Genomic DNA, 20883 nt, shown 5'->3' with positions numbered 1-20883 from the left:
GTAGTTGACAACCCTACCTAGAATTGGTCGTACCAGGGTGTCCCTTTAAAAAGGGACATCGCTAAATGATGTTATTTACCTCCATGCCATGCAAATCTTCAGTTGCCCATTTCTACCTTTAAGCCTCCATCAAAGGGAAAAGTCACTCTGCTGACTCATGTTCAGTATTAGGTCTACTAAGACCCCAATATCCTTTTCGCACACACTACTGCTGAGACAAGTCTCCCCCATCCTATAATTATGCCTTTGATTTTGACTACCTAGATGCAGAACTTTACATTTATCTCTGTTGAAATGCATTTTATTGGTTTTTTCTTTGTTATAGTTATCCTGTCTGGTTATTTATTCTGTTGGATTGTTATTCCCTCTGTACGGTTTGCCATCATTGTTTTTGTGCTGCTTATTGTTGAGGGCACTGGGATTTTAAGTTACATAATAAGTTTTAATTGTAAATATAGATAATGTTTAGATTATACAGATACAGGATTTATTAAGTATATTGTATAACACTGAAATAATCTTATAAGAAGTATTAGATGTAAGAAGAAATCTGTTCCCCGAAGGAATAGAATCTGTGTGATTGTAAATGTATGTATGTGTGTTTTTTTCTTGTTAAAAAAAATTAATAAAATAACTTGGGAAAAAATGTAAATTATTAGGGTTGCCAGCTGCAGGTTGGGAAATACCTGGATATTTTGGGGGCGGAGCCTGAGGAGGGCAGGGTTTGGGGAGGGACTTCAATGCCACAGATTCCAATTGCCAAAGAGGCCATTTTCTCCAGGTGAACTGATCTCTATCGGCTGGAGGTCAGTTGTAATATCAGGAGATCTCTAGCCACCATCTGGAGGTTGGCAACCCTGTAAATCGAGGTTATTTTAATTGTAGGGAAGTGCTTGTGAGCCGCTCTGAGCCTGACCTGGTCAAAAAAAGTCCAATAAACAAACAATAAATTAAAAAATCAGGTTTAGGTTTATGAAACATGAAACTCCGCAAACGAAACTTTCCCCAATAATCACTCTTTCCATGCGCCCACACAGCTGCCAGGACGACCCCAGGCACACATTTTCTAAACCCGGATTGCCACAATAGTCTGTATTCCTGTGCCAAAAGGTACAGAGGATTTTACCACTCTGTGGTTTAAAAAAGAAGTTATGGAGAGTTAAGGGAAGATGCTCCCTGCCTAGGTGAAGGTACAGGAGCCCAGCCAGGAAACAACAGATGGCAACCGGAGGCGGCCACCAGAGGGCTCCGGCTCTGAGCAAAGGTGGGAAGGTTGCCATTGGAAGTCCAGCTGCCCCTCGAGTCAGTGGCTGGATCTGGGGAGGAGGAGGTTGCTTCCCTTGGAGAGCAGTATGGGGCTGGCTTGAGCACGTGTGCTTTGGGAAGCCTTGCAAACCCTCTTGGCTTGGAAGAGGGACCAGTCTTCTTTCCTCTTGAAGCCTTTGAGCTTGGAGGCTCCAGGTGAGACAGGGAGAGCCCTTGATTCCCTGGGCTGGGAGGGGACTGGGGAGGCCAACAGCCCCTAAGGCGGCTGGGGATCAATGGCGAAGATCTGTGGAGATCTCCCTAGGCCTGCCCAGATCCATCATCCTGATTTGGGTGGTTGCCCTTTGGGGGTGAGTTGGGTTGTGCGTATTGGTAAGGATGGGTGGGCAATGTGGGCGAGTTTATTTGGAGAGGAGGGTGGGTTTTTTTTTAAGGGAAGATCTAGTGTGGTTAGTTTGTACTGTTGCAAGGGAGCCTTGCTACCTATTGCAACATCCCTTGAGCCTCCAGGATTGTGTGTGTGTGTTTGGAGAAAGATGTTCATCTGAATAGAACTTTCCTGTTTGGGGATCAAAACCCTTTCTGAACCTCATCCTTCTCACTCCTCAACAGGCTGCAGGACATACGCTTCTTGTTTTGGCTCAGGATCATCCAAAACTCCAGGAGGAAGGGAAATGGCGTTGGTAGAGATGGCTCAAGTAAGGGAGATTTAGGGAGCGGTCGGGGGTGGGTGGGGAGGGAAAGAAGAATGTCCTCTAAGAAAAAAGAAAGCGGAGACAGAAGCTTGGGGTATGGAAGTGTGAAAAGAAGAGTATTGGGATTGCCAGTTAAACATGCAAAATGGGGGATGGTGGGATTTTACTTTTTGTGCTGCAAACTGCATACAATCCAGATGCACACTAAATTTTGAAGCAGCTGCTTGGAAGGGACGCTCCATTCCTGTGATGAGGTGAGCTCTGACTTCTGAAAACGGATGCTGGAATTTTTTTTTGTTAGTATTGAATGTGCTACTGGACGCCTTTAATTTCACTATGGAGGAGATAACATCCACAGCAAGTTTTCAAAAGGCTTCACGTAGCGTGTTCTTACAACACCCCTGTCAGGTAGGCCATTATCCTTAGCTTCATATTGAGGATTTGAGGTTATGCGGTTTCCTTAAAGTCGGCTCCTGAGGTGGTTATGAGATGTGAACTGGGCATTTCCCGGCTCCTGCTTGATTTCTCTGTGCTTTATGACGGGAACCAACTCTGATGAAGAATGTTGCATTGACATAGATGTGACTATCTGTGTGATGGCCGTCAATGCAGTCACGCCAAGCGATAAGCACGCATGCCTGGTCACTGGTCTACACATGTTCCATGCCCAAGTTCTGCCATTGAACAATATATCAAAAGTGCAGGAAGCTGACAAACCAGTAACTTGCACAAATACTTTTGTCTTGTTGGAAGCTGCTCCTTCACGTCTTGGATTCCTCAGATAAAACGGTCTTGTCGCTACAAAGGGATTGAGAGCTGTAGGCTCTCTTTTCTGCTCTACAAATCTTCAGGTTTGCCCTTGGCTTCTAGCTATCTTCTTTATCGGATTGTTGCCTTAAGCATGAATTTGTGATTTGGAAACTTGCGGAAGTATCTTGATCTCCTTTGTGGAGTTCTCGCTAGGTGTGGTTGAGAATTTAATCCCACTGCATTTTGTGTTCTTCGCTAGTTCAACGTTAGCCATTCTGGTGGAATCAGGTTTCCTTACAGTGGGTTTATAAAGTCTGTTTTCTATTTCTTCCCCACTGAGTACAGCTTATGAAGAGAACTCTTCTGTTGTGCTTCTAGCAGCCGTATCTACAGCAATTAGCTACTGATAATGTGTAGCCCCATACCTTGAAAAAGTTCACATGCTGATTTCCGGATACTGAATACCTGTCTGATTTTTATCGAAAGAAGGGAGTGTGGGAGTTTTGCCAGGGAAAACGGGAAGCTCATACAGGACTGCATTAAGGTAGGAAAGGTGTAAGTTGACCCATGCTTTGCCAGTTGTTCTGTGGAATCGTGAAATAACTGGCTGCAGTGGTTAGCAGGACTTGGCAGTTTTTTGATCAGGGAGCTAAAAGGAATCTAGAAAATGAGGGTGGCAAGAAGAAGAAGAGTTGGTTTTTATATGCCGATTTTCTCTACCACTTAAGGAAGAATCAAACTGGCTTAAAATCACCTTCCCCTCCCCACAACAGACACCTTGTGAGGTAGGTGTGTAGGAGTGGGGAAACAAATCCAGTTTGCCAGATTAGCGTCCGCCACTCATGTGGAGGAGTGGGGAATCAAACCTGGTTCTCCAGATCCACCGCTCCAAACCACTGCAAGGGAAATAATATGGTATGATCCTTGTGCAGTGCTGCTTACAGCCTTTATTTCAATCACACCAACAAGGAAACACCACTTCACACAACCTGTAGCTGACTTGCTGCCAGTGGATGTGATGATGGCCATAGGCTTAGATGGCTTTAAAAGGGGTTGGACTGATTTGTGGAGGATATGTCAGAGAATGAGACCTCCAGGTTTGGAGGCAGAAGTTTATCATATATTGGAGGGAGCAGTCCACAGGCAAGGGCCGCTACCTTCAGGCCTCATTTGCTGGCTTCCAGTGGCATCTGACGGGCTACTGCTGGCAAGAGGATCCTGGACAAGATGGAACATTGGTCTGATCCAGTATAGGCTGCTCTTACATTCTTATGAATGACTCCCATAGTACAGAGGTAAAACTGAGTCTTGGGGCAATCCTAAACAGAGCTACACCCTTGGGGCAATCCTAAACAGCCAGTGTGGTGCTGTGGTTAAGAGCGGTGGTTTGGAGCGGTGGACTCTGATCTGGAGAACCAGGTTTGATTCCCCACTCCTCCACATGAGTGGCGGACGCTAATCTGGTGAACTGGGTTGGTTTCCCCACTCCTACACGTGAAGCCAGCTGGGTGACCTTGGGCTAGTCACAGTTCTCTCCGAACTCTCTCAGCCCCACCTGCCTCACAGGGTGTCTGTTGTGGGGCGGGGAAGGGAAGGTGATTGCAAGCCAGTTTGATTCTTCCTTTAAGTGGTAGAGAAAGTCAGCATATAAAACCAACTCTTCTTCTAAGTACATTGAAGTAAATGAAGTAAAAGGGGGTAACTTTGTTTAAGATGGCACTGTTTGTAACTTTATGGCCTGTCGAGGTCACCAAGAGGGTGAGCTACAAATTGGCCCGAAGTCTCCCCAGCTTGCTATGCTCATTTTTTTTTTACAAGAGAACTTCTCTCTCATTCACCCTCAGGTACAGATGCTGCTTATTTTCTTTAAGAGTTTCCATACTTTTTAAGAGTTCCCCCCCCCCCAAAAATCCAACAGGGGCAGCTATTTTCAGCATGAAAATGCACAGGTGGGAAACTTTTTAACCTGCCTGTGTCGTGCAGCAGTTAAAGCCTCTTTCCTATGGCAGCAAGTGAGCCTTGTTTTTCTGAGCCTCAGGGCATTCCAGCTTAACTAGAACTTCAGAGGCTGATTTTGAAGACTTCCCTGGTACCTGTCTTTACATTAAAGTGTTTTTCTGTAGATGGCTTTTGAAAACCAAACTTAGGCTCTTCATTCTATACAGCACAGGTTAATTTGGATCTCCTCAAAGAAGGAGACAGTCCAATGTTGGTTGCAGTTTAATGCTTTTCCAGGTGACTTTATCCTTAATTTCTTACGGGGGAAGAACTGCCCACACTCAGTTGATATGATTGTGAGCAACTTTTGATTGTTTTTTAGTACTGCATTCAGAGTTGATGCTTAATTGGATTTAACATTTTACAAAACCAGAAAAGGTAGGCAGTATGTGTTCAAGCTTGTATGTGTTCTTTGTTTTCTTGCTTTTTATTTTTAAGCATGGATTTTCGTTATTCCATGTTTTGGAGTTAGAATTCAAGTGACTTTTTTTTTTTAAAAAAAATATGAATATAAAAATGCTTTTCTGGTTAAACACTCTTTGGAGGATTTAGAATTATGTACAAAAAATCTTCCAGTTGGACCATACTGAGCGCCTGTCTAGTCCAGCATCCTGTTTCCAACAGCCCCCAGACAGATAAACTACAGGGAGAACATGAACCAACAGCCCTCCCGACTATGTCTGTGGTGTCAGGTGTTCAGAGGTATCCTGCCTCTGAACATGGAGGTTCCGTTTAGCCACAGTAGCCATTGTGACTAAATTGTGTTGGAAGCAGAAAATTTTAAAACAAGGAAAATGTATGAATTAAGTACACCTAAATTATAAATATACAATGTGGTTTCAGGTAGCTGTGTTGATCTAAATCACAATCCAGAAACAGAAACCACACAGTAACGTTTATTAGGACCAACCAAAGTGACACAAAACAGTGTAGAAGCATTAGAATTTTTAGAACTCCTCATTAGGCTGGATGTTTTGGGTGGGGTAGAGGTGGAAGGTTTCAGGCCATGATCTTAAGGCCTTGTCTTACCTGCATCCTCCCATGAAACGCAGCGCAGGTACGCAGGTTTGAAATGGGGCTGTTATCGGCTTGCGCCCTTGGTGGAGTCTATGGCATTGAAGTCCCTCCCTTCCCCAAACCCTGCTCTCCTCAGGCTACACACACAAAATATCCAGGTATTTCCCAACTCAGAGCTGACAGCCCTAATGCAGCCTGATGAAGAATTCTGGGGAACTTTAAAACTTGCATACTATTTTGTGTCATTCTGATTGGTCCGAATAAAAGATATCGGGTAGCTTCTGTTTTGGGGTTATTTGTACAAGGCTTCCATTGTGGCATGAGGCTTTTCCAACATGAACCTTAAAAAAGGGGGCTGATCTGTTCTTTCTTTTCAACAACCATATAGGCATTATCTCCATACTGTAGGCTTCCTAGTGAGTTTGTGGCAGAGGTGCGATTTGAACTGATGGGCTCTCTCATTGGTCCGGCGAACATATGATACCTATTGTCAGTGTCCCCTTAACACCAATTGCCAGCGTGTCATGCTTGCAATTAAAGTGCTTAAAAGGTAAAGGGGTAACTTTTCTCCTCCATGTTCAGAAGGCAGTAACACTCTGAATACCAGTGCTGAGGGCAACTATGATGGAGTCTTTGCCCCCGTGCTCTTTTTGTAGACTTCTCTGAGGTATCCGCTTAGCCACTATGTGAAATAGGATGCTGGGTTAGACATAAGAATATAAGAAAGGCCCTGCTGGATCAGCCCAAGGTCCATCAAGTCCAGCAGTCTGTTCACACAGCGGCCAACCAGGTGCCTCCAGGAAGCCCCCAAACAAGACGGCTTCAGCAGCACCATCCTGCCTGTGTTCCACAGCACCTAAGATAATAGGCATGCTCCTCTGATCCTGGAGAGAATAGATATGCATCATGACTAGTATTCATTTTGACTAGTAGCCATATGGCCCCAAATTGAGAACCACTGGTCTAAAGGGCAGGCCTGCGTATAGTGTATGACAGTAGTCTAGTCTGGAGGTGACCGTTGCATGGATTACTGTGGTTGCAGCGAGACAGATAGATATGGCACAATGAAGGGGGGGGGGGGAACACCGTGCCAACAACATCTGGGTCTTCAACGTAAGGAAGGCATCTAGAATAACTCCCAGACTCCTGACAGTGGCAGAAGGAACTAACTGCACCCCATCAAGAGGTAGCTGCTTTCATACGCATTCTCTAGGAGCATTTGGCTAACCACTGTTAGGAATAGGACATTCTTTGCTCTGATCCAGCAGGGCTGCTCTTATGTTTTTAACCCTATTTCTGGAGGCAACAGAGGTTGTAATTTGTGTTCTGTTGAGGAGCCAATGGAAGGTACTTTATCCAGATTCATTTATTTGAACCAAGATTAATGTACCTAATCCAGATTAATTTGCACCTGACACTGGAGGTGGCAGGAGTCTACTTGTCCTTTTAAGAAAGCTCCAAAGTATGGAGATAAGATGCAGCTTGCTGAGGCTTCTTCTGTGCTCTTCCATGAGCCCTTTCACTCATCCTGTTTTTCTGCTGGGCTGGAGCAAGCAGGACTCTTGTGTCCCCCACCTTCACCAACAGTAGGTTTATGTGGGTTGGTACATATGAAAAAATCTGGGACAAGCCATTGTTAAATTTAACTATTTATACTCCGCTTGTCTGGCCAGAGGGACCTAAACCAGCTTACAACATCATTCTCTCTGCCTGTATTTTGCCCTCACAACAACCCTGTGAAGCCCAACAACCCTGAGAGCCAGCGTGGTACAGTGGGTAAGAGCGATGGACTCTAATCTGGAAAACCGGGTTTGATTCCCCACTCCTACTTATGAGTGGCAGACTCTAATCTGGCAAACTGGGTTTGATTCCCCACTCCTCCACACGAGCGGCAGACTAATCTGATGAACCAGGTTGGTTTCCCCACTTTTCCACACGAAGCCAGCTGGGTGACCTTGGGCTAGTCACAGTTCTCTCCGAACTTTCTCTGCCTCACCTACCTCACAAGGTGACTGTTGTGAGGAAAGGACGGGAAGGAGATTGTAAAACGCTTTGATTCTCCTTTAAAGGTAGAGAATGTCAGCATATAAAAACCGGCTCTTCTTTGTATTGGGCTGATTTGAGTTTTTTAATCAACAATCCAGCATGAGCCTGTTTTATATATGAAAGGATAGAATAGAAATGATTTGAATAAAACACTTCTCTCCGAACTCTCTCAGCCCCACCTACCTCACAAGGTATCTGTTGTGGGGAAAGGAAGGGAAGGCGATTGTAAGCTGTTTTAAAACTCCTCTCGGTAGAGAAAATCGGGGTATAAAAACCAACCCTTTTTCTAGGATAGGATGAAAGAATCCAAAGTCACGTGGTGAACTTTCAATGTCTGAGTGAGGATTTGAACTGGCTTTTCCAGATCCTAGTATTAACAGCCAACTGGAAGAGTGTAGGGGATAAAATATGGTATTTAGCAACTGAAGTCCACTTTCTTGGCTTGCTGTTAATGCTAATGTATAAATTCCATTATTTCAACATTCATGTAGGCCCAGCAACAGTGGCTTGAGGAGGTGCTTGGAGTTTAACACCAGGCAGAGAAGTTCTCCCCTGTTGCTCTGTTTGTTTTTCTTTGACTCCCATGTACACTTTAATGCCCAGCTCAATTTCTTGTTCTTCCTATCGTGATTCCTTTCCATCACAAATTTCTCTGTTCCTTCTTTTTTGTTTTTTTTGGTGGGTGAGGAATTGGTACCCGCTCATTGGCAAATTTGGCTTTCCCAAAATTCTTTCTAAATCAAAGAAGTTTTTGCTATTAATAAAATAATTGATCATCTGCTTTTCCCACCCTACCATTAGCAATGAATGTTTAAATCACAATAAGGGGGGGGGGCAAGCACATTATTTCAGATAGAAACAACCACTTTAAAAATATGGAGAAATCAGTCGCAGTATTCACTAATGTATCTAATTCTCTCTTTTTAAAAAAATTTTAAAGTTTAATTTTTAATTTCATAAACTACAAACAAAAACAGACCTTTCAAAATAGCACACCAACATAACAAATAGTACAAAACAACACAACCCACACATCTAACACAATAATATGATAACATACCGATACCTATAAGTCCCAATTGGTCTAAGCTATTTGTATCAAAATATATATGCAATGTATTTGCATTACAGGGGAAAGTAAGGTATGCCCTGCAGGTTCATGCAGGTTCCCCACTGTGCATCTGGATTTTGCCCAGCAGATGTTACCACACAACTGGGCCCAGCCCAGTGGCTGGCACTTGGATGGACCAGCTTCATGTGGCTTGTTGCATGGATAAAAGGCAGGAGAGGAGAATAAGCACACAGTTTCTTGGGGAGAGTCTGCCAGGGGGAGGGAAGGAGGGGAGGCAGAATTCAGAGGGGCAGACAAAGGTAGGTTGGCTCGTAGGTGGGGAGAGAAAGCAGTGAGCAAAAGGTGAGAGGCTATGGCAGCTTTCAGGGAAAGGAAAGAGGAAGCGTTTTAGAGGAAAAAATGAGACGTCCCCCCCACAAGCCCTTGTAGTCCCCCACTTGTCAATATTTCCAGTTCTCAACATTACCAAATTTTTGGATTCTTAAATCTGAAGATTGGAACCATGAACAGAAAAGAGAGTTCTTTCTGCAAACCTGGCTGGGGGTGGGTGGGGGAATAACACAATGAGGATTTAAAACCCCCCAAAATAATAGAGGCTACGCCTATGGCTTTAAGAGATTAATGTCCTCAGTGACCATCACTAGCCAACCACACAGTATTGCCAGCAGTTTTCAGCCTTGGTTTCTGTCAGTAAAAGCCAGGGGGAGGTGACAGAGCCCTTTCCAGGGATATTTTGAACTTTGAGGGAGGACTTATGGGGTTAGGCCCACCAGCAAAAAATGGGTTACTTGATACCATGCAACTTGCATGACTCAACCCAGGCCTGGCTGCTTGCTACTGTTCAACAGCAGCCATCCCATGAAAGCCAGTGTAGTGTTTAGAGTTTCAAGGCTAGAATCTGGGAGACCCAGGTGTGTACCCCCACTTTGCCATGGAAGCCTGCTGGGTGACCTTGGGCCAGTTATACATTCTCCGCTTAACTCACTGGCTTGGCATGCAGAAGGTCCAGGATCAATCCCCATCTTCTCCAGTTAAAGGGACTAGGCAGGTAGGTGATGTGAATATATCTCTGCCTGAGACCCTGGAGAGCCGCTGCCGGTCTGAGTAGACAATACTGACTTGGATGGATCAGCTTCATGTGGCTTGTTGCATGGATAAAAGGCAGGAGAGGAGAATAAGAATATACAATTATGCATATGATTTCTTGTTTCTGCATACAACTTATGGCAATTCTCTGGGTTTTTGAGGACTAGAAAAATCTTCAAATCCATATTACAGAGTGGGGGGACCTGCAAGAGGCATCTCATTCAACACTCCCCTATTATTTCCTTTTAGGAGGGAAGGCAGCATGGTATAGCCTGATCTTGTCAGATCTCGGAAGCTAAGCAGGGTCAGCCCTGGTTAGTATTTGGATGGGAGACCACCAAGGAATACCAGGGTTGCTGTGCAGAGGAAGGCACTGGCAAACCCACCTCTGTTAGTCTCTTGCCATGAAAACCCCAAAAGGGGTCGCCATCAGTCGGCTGCAACTTGAGGGCATTTTACACACACACTCACATTATTTCCTCTTACCCTTCTCTGGTAGCACCCATAACCTTTCCCCCTTTCCAGCTTCCTTCTGTCTTTCCCTCCTGTCAACCAACTTGCCTTTTTTCTGCTCCCCACCTTCAGCTACCGTTATTTCAGTTATATCCCGTATAGCTCCGCAATGATGACCCAAAGCTGATATCTTTCCCCCTCAAATCCTGAAAACTGGGTCAGCTTTCTGCAAAACAGGGAAACTTTCAAAAGGTGTAGTTGGCACTCGATCCTGAGCAATGCCAACTATATGTACTCTGAGGTTTTTTCCCTTAAAGAAACACCTCCCTCCTATGAACGAGTGGGTTGCTTTTGTGGCTCAAGCCGCGGATTCCCAGCGAAATATTTTGGTGGTTCCAGGTGCCGGAAGCCTTTGTGGAGGTGACCGTGTGTTCCAATGAAGTGCAGTGTTCCCTTGTGGGCCGCCGCCAGAGAGTCTTGTACAAGAACGTCATGCAGGAGAACAGCGTGGCTTCGCTTGGTAAGGATCCCGTAGCGAGAAGTCTGTGGTTGCTGAAATCACCCCTTGCCTGTGCTTTATGGGGCTCTAAAGGCCATCAGCTCCTGGAAGCCCACCATAGTGTGTGGGAGCATCCTTGCCCAGCGTGGCAGAGATGGACAGCACTAGGCCTGCTCTTTCTACACATATACATGATTCATTCAATACCATAACAACACAGTGTGAGACCAAAGGGAGATAAAGCCCCAGAAGAAGAAGTTGGTTTTTATATGCCGACTTTCTCTACCACGAAAGGGAGAATCAAAGCAGCTTACAAGAAATCATATCCATAATTATATATTCTTATTTTCCCCTCAAATCCTGAGGGGCCAGCATGGTGTAGCGGTTAAGAGTGGTGGTTTGGAGCAGCGGGCTGTGATCTGGAGCAACGGGTTTGATTCCCTACTCCTCCACATGAGTGGTGGATGCTAATCTGGTGAACCGGGTTGGTTTCCCCACTGCTCCACATGAAGCCAGCTGGATGGCCTTGGGCTGGTCACACTGTCTCAGCCCCACCTACCTCACAGGGTATCTGTTGTGGGGAGGGAGAGGGAAGGTGATTGTAAGCTGGTTTGAGTCTTAAGTGGTAGAGAAAGTCGGCACATAAAAACCAACTTCTCTCCTCCTCCTTCTCCTCCTCACCTTCCCCTCCCCACAACAGACACCCTGTGAGGTAGGTGGGGCTGAGAGAGCTCGAAGAGAGCTGTGACTAGCCCAAGGTCACCCAGCTGGCTTCATGTGGAGGAGTGGGGAAACCCACCCGGTTCCCCAGATTAGCGTCCGCCGCTCATGTGGAGGAGTGGGGAATCAAACCCATTCTCCAGATTAAAGGCCACTCACAGAAGCTGTTCATAGCAGGGATTACATTTCTATTAAAAAAGGAGACACATTTTCTTTTCTCCTGATATATTAGTCACGTAATGTGCTCTATAATATATGAATATAACCTCTTTTCCTTGGAAGAACACCTTGATAAAACTCTCGATTTATAGATTTGTTGTCTCCCAAAAGGACCTGAGTTCTTTTTCAATATTCCTGATGAAGTTGTTTTTATGAACGGATTGATGTGTTTGTATTAACTGATTTTTAACTGAAGCTGGTTAGCCCCTTGTGGTCCCAGCCAGAACAGGCCTCAGTGCTTGGCTCTGTCTCTCCCTTCTGTTTGTACGCCTCAATTCTGGTTGCTGCTTTCCCACTCACTTTTATTTATTTATACCACGTTTGTGTGTGTGTAAATTGCCGTCAAGTTGCATCTGATTTATGGCGACCCCGGCAAAGGGCTTTCAAGGCATGTGAGAAGCAGAGGTGGTTTGCCATTGCCTTCCTTTGAGGAGTCTTCCTTGGAGGTGACCCTTCTAAGTACTGACCCTGCTTAGCTGCCAAGATCTGACGAGATCAGGCTATACCATGCTGCCTTTCATCCCTGGTATCATTTATACCACACTTTTCTCCCCAACTAGGGCCCAAAGTGGCTCATAACATTCTCCCCTTCATTTTGTCTTTACAACAACCATGTGGGGTAGGTTACATTGAGAGTGTGTCTGGCCCTAGGTCATAGAATCCTAGAGTTGGGTCTGTCAAATCTTCCTCTGGCACTCCAACCACTACGCCACACTTTTAGGACGTGGTTACTGAAAAGTGCTCATGGCTCCAGATACACAAAGCTCCTGAGTGTTTGGCCAAAACTATTCATTAAGCCTCTTGTTTTTAAAAAGTGACAGATGATCAATTCAACATGCCACATCAGCTCTAATCTCGTGCCATTCTAAGCTCCTTGGCATGAACACGTGAACACATGAAGCTGCCTTGTACTGAATCAGACCCTTGGTCCATCAAAGTCAGTATTGTCTACTCAGACCGGCAGCAGCTCTGCAGGGTCTCAGGCAGAGGTCTTTCACATCACCTACCTGCCTAGTCCCATTAACTGGAGACCTTCTGCATTCCAAGCAGATGCTCTACCACTAAGCCACAGCCCCTCCACTGAGATCCCATCCTGAGCCATTCCAGATCTCAGGATGCCAGATTCCCTAAGCACCCATGAAGTTTGCGCCATTACCAAGGGTCGTGTGTGTTGGCTTATGGAATGAAATTAATGACTTAAAATCGTTTCCGTCCATTTCAGGAGGGCTTCCTGTCCGCGCCACTGAGCTGCTCACCCGCTTGGAACGCGGAGAAGAGGCCTGGGTTCCGAATCTCCAGAGTTCGGATGAGAGCACTGACGAGGCGCCCGTGAAACCAACCCTGAAACGGCTGCCAAAGGGAGGAATGTGGTGGGGTCGATACAGAAGCCCTACTACCTACCCCAGTTCTGACTCCTCCAACTCAGGTCAGGACAGACTTGTGAAAATCTTGTGTTTCAAAGTCTTCATTGAATCCACTGCTTGTTATCCAAAATTCTGCAGTTTTAGTGCATAGGGTAATTTGCAATCTCTTAAAACGTTTCTGTGCAGTAGAATTTCATCTGCTCCAATCTAATCATGAAATGTCCTAATGTATTTTTAAATAAAATTTTATTGTTTTTTTATAGAACACATACATTTTAGGCACATCGCACACCCCTTAAATTCCATATCAACGACAAGATCCCCCTCCAATAACCAACAAACAGAGCGAAGCTAATACATTCTATAATGGTTAATGCATTTCTTATCAGTCTGAGTTCACACTATACTCTTTACTAAAGCAAATACATAAACATTTATTCTCTCTCTCTGTGTGTTAAGTGCCGTCAAGTCGCTTCCGACTCATGGCGACCTTATGAATGAAAGTCCTCCAAAATGTCCTATCTTTGACAGCCTTGCTCAGATCTTGCAAATTGAAGGCTGCAGCTTCCTTTATTGTCCATCCATCTCTTGTTGGGTCTTCCTCTTTTCCTGCTGCCCTCCACTTTTCCTAGCATGACTGTCTTTTCCAGTGACTCTTGTCGTCTCATGACGTGACCAAAATACGATAGCCTCAGTTTAGTCATTTTAGCTTCTAGGGTCAGTTCACGCTTGATTTGATCTATTTCTTCTCTAACTGTCATTAAATCAAGATTTATCTTCATTTATAAATAATACAGATTTAATGTAAGTTAGAGAAGAAATGTTTGTGACAACTTTCTTTGAGTACCTCCTGAAGCCTTCTTATTACCCACGGTGGCATTTGGCTCATTATAATGAGCTTTAAAAATGCACAGGGGAGGCCAAACACTGTCTTCAAATACGCTTGCGGGGAAGATATGATATCTTTTTAAATACTCCCTCCTGTTCAAGAGAAATGCTGGAACCCTGCTCTGTCGAAAAGTTATTACAAGAAATGTTTGTGTATTTGTTTTAGTAAAGAATATAGCGTGAGCTCAGACTGATTAAGAAATGCATTAACCGTTATTGAATGTCCTAATATTTTTTAGTTTAATAATTTTATTAATGTTGCAACATACAAATAACAGTTAACGAGTTTGACATCTATATATAGAACTTGTTCATTACATTTTGGCATCTTGGCCATCTTCTGAACATGGAGTAGGGGTCACTAGGTGTGTGTGTGGGGGAGGTAGTTGTGAGTTTCCTGCATTGTGCAGGGGGTTGGACTAGATGACCCTGGTGGTCCCTTCCAACTTGATGATTCTATAATTCTATGATTTCTAATTACTCACTTCTATACTATGTTACATTACATTACATTTAAAGTACATCTTATGTCCTAATGTTTTTGTATTAGGGAGAGGAAAGAAGTAATGCTAAACAAGGAGTAAAGAGCCCAGCTCATCAGCTTGCACTCCCCTCTTAGCACAGTGACCATTTCATTATTTCAAATTATTATTAGCCTCGTCTTTCTCTTATGGACAGAAAGCATCTCGTTAAGACTGATAAAATCAGTCAAGAGGTCAATTCCCATGAACAACAGACAGACCTCCTGCAAGAATTCATCCATTTGCAGAAAAATCCCTCTTTTAAAAGTTCAGCCTAGCACTGTTTCTGGAACTGTAATATGTTGGGAGCCAGCGGGGTGTAGTGGTTAAGAGCGGTGGTTTGGAGCAGTGGACTTTAATCTGGAGAACTGGGTTTGATTCCCCACTCCTCCACATGAGCAACGGACGCTATGGTGAACCGGGCTGGTTTCCCCACTTTCCCACATGAAGCCAGCTGTGTGACCTTGGGCTAGTCACCCTCTCTCAGCCCCACCTACCTCACAGGGGGTCTGTTGTGGGGAGAGGAAGGGAAGGAGATTGTAAGCCGGTTTGAGTCTCCCTTAAGTGGTAGAGAAAGTCTGCATATAAAAACCAACTCTTCATCTCCTCCTCAGAGACAGCCTGCAAGCAGACAGAGGCTGGCCTGACCTTCCCACATGAGGGGATAATCCACAGATTCTTGCTAGAAGACCAGAGTTGCTGTGTGAGGTCCTTTAGGTATGTGGGTGCCAAGCCCAGAAGAGCTTTACAGGCACTGCTACCTCCTGGAAACCTGCTGGCAGGCAATATAGTGTTCTCGACACAGCATAATACACATACTCTGGCTGGGATCAGCTTACAAACATATCGCCACATTTGGCAACGGTTTGAATTGCCAGGATGTTTTCATAGGCAGCCCTATGTAGAGCACATTACAGTAGTCCAGCCATTAGGTTATTATAGCACAGATCACGGAGGTAACGTCTCATTTCCTGGAAGGGTGATGACTACCACTGAAGGAGCTGTCGACTTGTGATTTGGCCTTGGCCCTGATCAGTCCCTCCCCCCACCCCAGATTTTACCAGATCAAGTGGTGAATGTGGAAGAGTCATGAGCAGCTGGTCACTTGCTGAAAGCCTAGGCTTCTGCAGTTGCACAGAATGGCCACGGCTGAACTGAGGCTTGGAACAGGAAGTTCCCGCCTTCATATTTTGCTACATCACCATTAAACAAATGCTAAGGGGGAATAGAGGAGCCCCGTGGCGCAGAGTGGTAAGCTGCAGTACTGCAGTCCAAGCTCTGCTCATGACCTGAGTTCGATCCCGACAGAAGTCGGTTTCAGGTAGCCGGCTCAAGGTTGACTCAACCTTCCATCCTTCCGAGGTCGGTAAAATAAGTACCCAGCTTGTTGCTGGGGGTGAAGGGAAGATGACTGGGGAAGGCACTGGCAAACCACCCAGCAAACAAAGTCTGCCTTGGAAACGTCGGGATGTGACGTCACCCCATGGGTCAGGAATGACCCGGTGCTTGCACAGGGGACCTTTACCTTTTTCCCCTCTACTACTTAAGGAAGAATCAAACCGGCTTACAATCACCTTCCCCTCCCTACAACAGACACCCTGTGAGGTGGGGCTGAAAGAACTGTGACTAGCCCAAGGTCACCCAGCTGGCTTCATGTGTCGGAGCAGGGAAACATATTCAGTTCACCAGATTAGTGTCCGCCGATCATGTGGAGGAGTGGGGAATCAAACCCAGTTCTCCACATCAGAGTCCACTGCTCTTAACCACTGCACCATGCCGGCTCCTTTCTGTATCAGATGGGATATTGAATTCTGTCCCCTTGTCTAGCTAACTTGGAGTTGTTCATCCCCTTGTCTGCCCTTCTACTGAGTTCTTTTGCATTCTTCCCCAGCTCTGATAGTAACCTGCTTTTGTGAATTTGGACTCTCTCTTTTTTGCCTGTAGATGATGAATTAGAGAGTGAAGCTGAAGAAGAAAAACCTCAGCGTGGAGGTCAGAGGCTAATGGGTTTTCGCCGAAATTTGTTGGCCAGTTCTAGGGGGAACGGGTCCCAGAACCTCAAGCTGAAAGACACCTGTAAAAATGGCCCCCAGCTGAAGAAACATCCACGAAGCCAGGTTGGTGTTGTCGGTGAGGGCTCGGTCAAAGAAAGGACTACTGCGGGAGACCACCCGAGCACCTGCTCTGAATGCGGCCAGTCCTTCAAGTCTAAATTATCTCTTTCGAATCATGTGAGGAAGCACACCAGAGAGAAACCCTATAAATGCTCTTGCTGTGGAGAAAGGTTCACGGACAAAAAAGCCCTGGGTGCTCATCAGATGAGACACGCCAAAGAAAAAGGTTATAAATATCCCAGCAGTATGAAAACCGCTAAAAAGCTTCCAAAAAGCCATCCAAAAAAGAAACCCTATAAATGTACTCAGTGTGAAAAGAGCTTTGAGGTGAAGGACCAACTTGAAAAACATGAGAAGGTTCACAGCAAAGAGAGGCCGTATGATTGTTCCATCTGTGGGAGAGGTTTCATTCGAAAGGAACATCTTACCAGACACCAACAAACCCACAGAAGACAGAAAAACTATACACCTCCCAAGAGCATAAAAGTAGCAAGAGTGGAAAGTTCACCTGTTGCTCACAAAAAGAAGCCACCCGTAGACCCTGAGAGACCTGTTGCATTGAACACCAGGCATCAGCGATTCTCCATAAGCCGCTACAAATGCAAATTTTGTGGGAGATGTATGCGTGCCAAAACTTTGCTTGTTGATCATGAGAGAAGTCATAGGGAAGAGAGGCGCTATAAATGTTCCCACTGTAATAAAAGCTTTTATCATAAGCAGAATTTTGAGAAACACAAGAAAATCCACCTGAGAAGTCAGCCGGATGGCAGACCTCGCAAGAGGATGGAACGGACGATCGCAAAGAGTTCCCCGTCTGATTCTGGAAACTTCCGCACTGCAGAAAATCCTTCTAAAAGCCCTGTTGATAGGAAAATCATCACTCGCAGCTTTCGCCTTGCCCAGCACCTGAAACTCCAGACCAAGAAAAAGGTCTTTAAATGTCAGTATTGTGGGAAATGTATGAGCAAAAGAAGTGCTCTCGTCACTCACGAGAGAATCCACAGAGGACAGAGACCATACAAATGCCAGGATTGTGGGAAGCGTTTCCGTCTAAAATACCACTGTGACAGACACTTGGTAACCCACACAAGTGGGAAACCCTTGAAGCACAGCAATAACACGAGAAGGTTGAATGTGAAGAGTTCCCTTCCGGTTCCTGGAGGAATCAACACTGGGCAGAAACCTTATAAGGACTTCATCCGTGAACATATTGTCACTCGCAGCTCACGTTTCACGAGGCAACCAGAAATCCACACAGAGGACAAACTTTATAAATGTAAGTTTTGTGGGAAAGGCATGCGAACCAAGAATTCAGTTCTCAGCCACGAGAGAACCCACAAAGGAGCGAAGCCATACACTTGTCTGGAGTGTGGGAAAAAGTTCTCTCAAAAGAATCACCTTGGATGCCACCAGAGAAGCCACTTGAAAAAAAAGCCGTACCAATGTTTGGACTCTGAAAAAAGCTTGACCACGAAAAACGCCGCCCTCAGTTGTGGGAGTCCTGAGGAAAGAAAGCCGCCGTGTTTATGCCTGAAATGTGGGAAGAGTTTTGATGAGAAGTATTACCTCATCAGACATCAGAAAATCCACACTGGCGCAAAGCCTTTCAAATGTGCCACATGTGGGAAAGGCTTCATTCAGAAGTGGCATCTGAGGAGACACGAGAGAACCCATCCGAAAGGAGGAAATCACAGTGAGCCTGCGGAGCCTGAGGAAAGCCAATTATGTCCCAGTGCTGCCAATGGAATCTCCTCTGAAGGGAAGGATCAGAGGGATCCACCTGTAAATATCAACAGGCAGATGACATCGAGAACAGGGGAAAGAAATGCTTCACCAAGTTCGGAAGTAAGCAAAATGGAACTGCTGGCAGAGTTAAAGGGATTTGAGGTGGGAGTTTCCCATGGTCCTGAACAAGGAGAAATGCCCACTGAAGAGGAAACAGAGCATCGGACGTTGTTGTCCCGAAAAAACAAAAGAAAACATCAGCAGACTCACAGGGAGGTAAAAATCTCTGTTGGCCAGTTACTGCAACCAAGGAGAGGACGGGCCAGAAAAGGCAACGCTCTTTTGCATAATAAGCGAAGTAAAAGTCAGCTAACAAAGCGTTCCAAAAAGATTAACCCCCAGAGCCTCGAGAATGAAAAGGTCCATGCTGTCCAGCCATTGGAACTGCAGGCAAACTCCGTAAGAAAATCTAAAAGAGAGACACCGCTGGCTGGAAAGCAGTGCAGCTCTTGCTTCTGTCAGCAAGAGGGATCAGGAATAACGCCTGGGATGAAATCCAAAAGCTCCCCGACCTGCATGAAGGTAAAACCTAACATCAATCCTCAAAGAGAGCCGCAAGGAAATTGTCCCTCCAATATGTCTAAAAGGGCCCTACAAAGTTGTAAGTCAAGAAAAGCCTGCCTTGGTCAGCAATCCTGGCCAGTGTTCTCTGGAGGATCCAAAATGGAGGCTGATGAAACTCCTGTGCTAGGGAGCTCGGCTGGTGTGGAACAGCAGGAAGTGCTGGGGAAGAGAGCGGATGGTAACCTTGGCTCTCAGCGCCGCATGACAGAAAAATCTGAGGCAGTCGACATCAGTGAGCACCGAACGTTACCAAGCCTTCCCGAAAGCAATGTTGAGGACAGCGGTCAACAAATTCAAGCAACAAATGAGCTCGAAAGTACTGCTCTTCAGAACTTGGGAGTGGCTTCTGCCATCGATATGCAACTAACTTCCTTAAAAACTGTGGAAAAACTTACTCCACAGAGACAGGCGAGAGTCGGTGACAACCAGCAAGAAAGGACAGTAGGGAGAGAACCTGAAACCAGCGCTGCTGATGAAGACATTGCTGCTACTCAAGGTAGGTCAGATAAACGGCTGTATAAACATGGGTGTACAAAATGCAAGAAGTCCTTTAGGAGTCAAGCAAACCTGGTGATACATGAGAAACTCCACACTAGCCCCAGACCCTTTCAGTGCCTGCTGTGTGTGAAAAGCTTCCGTTCTTTACGAGCCCTTAGCAATCACATGCGAATCCACACGGGAGAAAAGCCATACAGGTGCTCCGAGTGCCCGTTCCGCTGTAATGTCAGCTCGAATCTCAGCAGGCACATGCGAACCCACGTGCGCGAGAGACCCCTCGCTTGCAATATCTGCGAGAAGCGCTTTTGGCTCGGCCACAGCCTCCTGGTCCACCTGAGTACCCACTCGGAGCAGGAGCCTCACAAGTGCTCTGACTGTGGGCGAATTTTCACACAGGAGAACTTCCTCAAGCTGCACAAGAGGTTCAAACACGTTTCGGAGGCTGCCGAGAGGCCAGAGGAGGAACAGCGCTCCCGTTCCCCTGGAGAGCCCTGCTTGCAGGAGGATTCCTAGGGTGCATGCTCAGTGCAGGCGACGGCAAGGATGTTGGGTTGGTTTTTAGCATTTCCCACCACGGTGTGCTGTAGGCAATGATAGCTCTCATTTGCTTGGCTTTTCTTCTTCCATAAGAGCTGAGCTTCTTGGGCGATTGGTGCAGATCAGAATGAACCTTCCCTGACGTTGCCTTTCATTCTCTCCAAATTCTCGCTACAGTTGGGACAGACCTCTGCAAATGGCTTCCCTGAGCCAGCGAATGCTGTTGGGACCTGTTCTATGCACTAACGTCCTGCGTCCCGCTTCTTACAAACGGATCTTGTTTCTCCAGTAAGTGACTGCACCTTATGGATTTTTGCTGCCTGAAACTGGAAGATCCAGTAACTCCCGTCCCTATCCATACATGAGATTTGGCCAAATCCTTGCACACAATTTGGTTCTGTCGATTTCGGTCAGTTTAGATGTAGACACTCCCATCTTGGGAGTCCAAGCCCCAATGCTGATTGGCTCATTCAAAGAAATCACATGATGCAGACTTCCTTGGCCCACACTATTTTAAGAGGGCTGGACGGAAATTCAGTGGTTGGATATCCCCCCTATGCAAAATATTCCTTGCAGCCATCCATTCGTTTTTTCCATGTCGCATCAAAGTGAAGACTGATTTTAAGTACAGTTTTGTACTTAACTCCTCAGTTTTGCTTTTTAAAAATAATTTTACATATTTTTCTGAAGTGTTGGTGATAAACTACATGGTAAATAAAACAGATTCATGTAACCTTCTGTTAACTACCCTGATTTGATATAAATGTTTTAATGTCCTTGAATTGTTCCTT

At 45.6% G+C, this 20883-nt stretch overlaps 1 protein-coding gene across 1 annotated transcript; it reads left to right on the top strand.

The window, feature by feature from the left end:
• Positions 1–1955: 1955 nt before the first annotated feature.
• Positions 1956–19026, top strand: LOC130474726 (zinc finger protein 420-like). Its single transcript, XM_056846426.1, has 5 exons — positions 1956–1964; positions 10783–10903; positions 13044–13247; positions 16539–18401; positions 18956–19026. The coding sequence occupies exons 1-5, from the start codon at positions 1956–1958 to the stop codon at positions 19024–19026; spliced, it is 2268 nt and encodes a 755-aa protein (XP_056702404.1).
• Positions 19027–20883: the final 1857 nt, after the last annotated feature.

Source organism: Euleptes europaea, chromosome 1 (genome assembly GCF_029931775.1).
Source record: "Euleptes europaea isolate rEulEur1 chromosome 1, rEulEur1.hap1, whole genome shotgun sequence".
NCBI classification, from domain to species: Eukaryota; Metazoa; Chordata; class Lepidosauria; order Squamata; family Sphaerodactylidae; genus Euleptes; species Euleptes europaea.
The sequence above is the reverse complement of the archived record's forward strand: the minus strand, read 5'-3'. Positions and strand labels throughout refer to the sequence as shown.

Coding starts and splice junctions, on each gene's coding strand:
- LOC130474726 (XM_056846426.1), top strand. Junction 10,904..13,043: donor GAACAGCGTGGCTTCGCTTG/GTAAGGATCCCG, acceptor CGTCCATTTCAG/GAGGGCTTCCTGTCCGCGCC. Junction 18,402..18,955: donor TCCGAAAGGAGGAAATCACA/GTGAGCCTGCGG, acceptor TGCTTCTGTCAG/CAAGAGGGATCAGGAATAAC.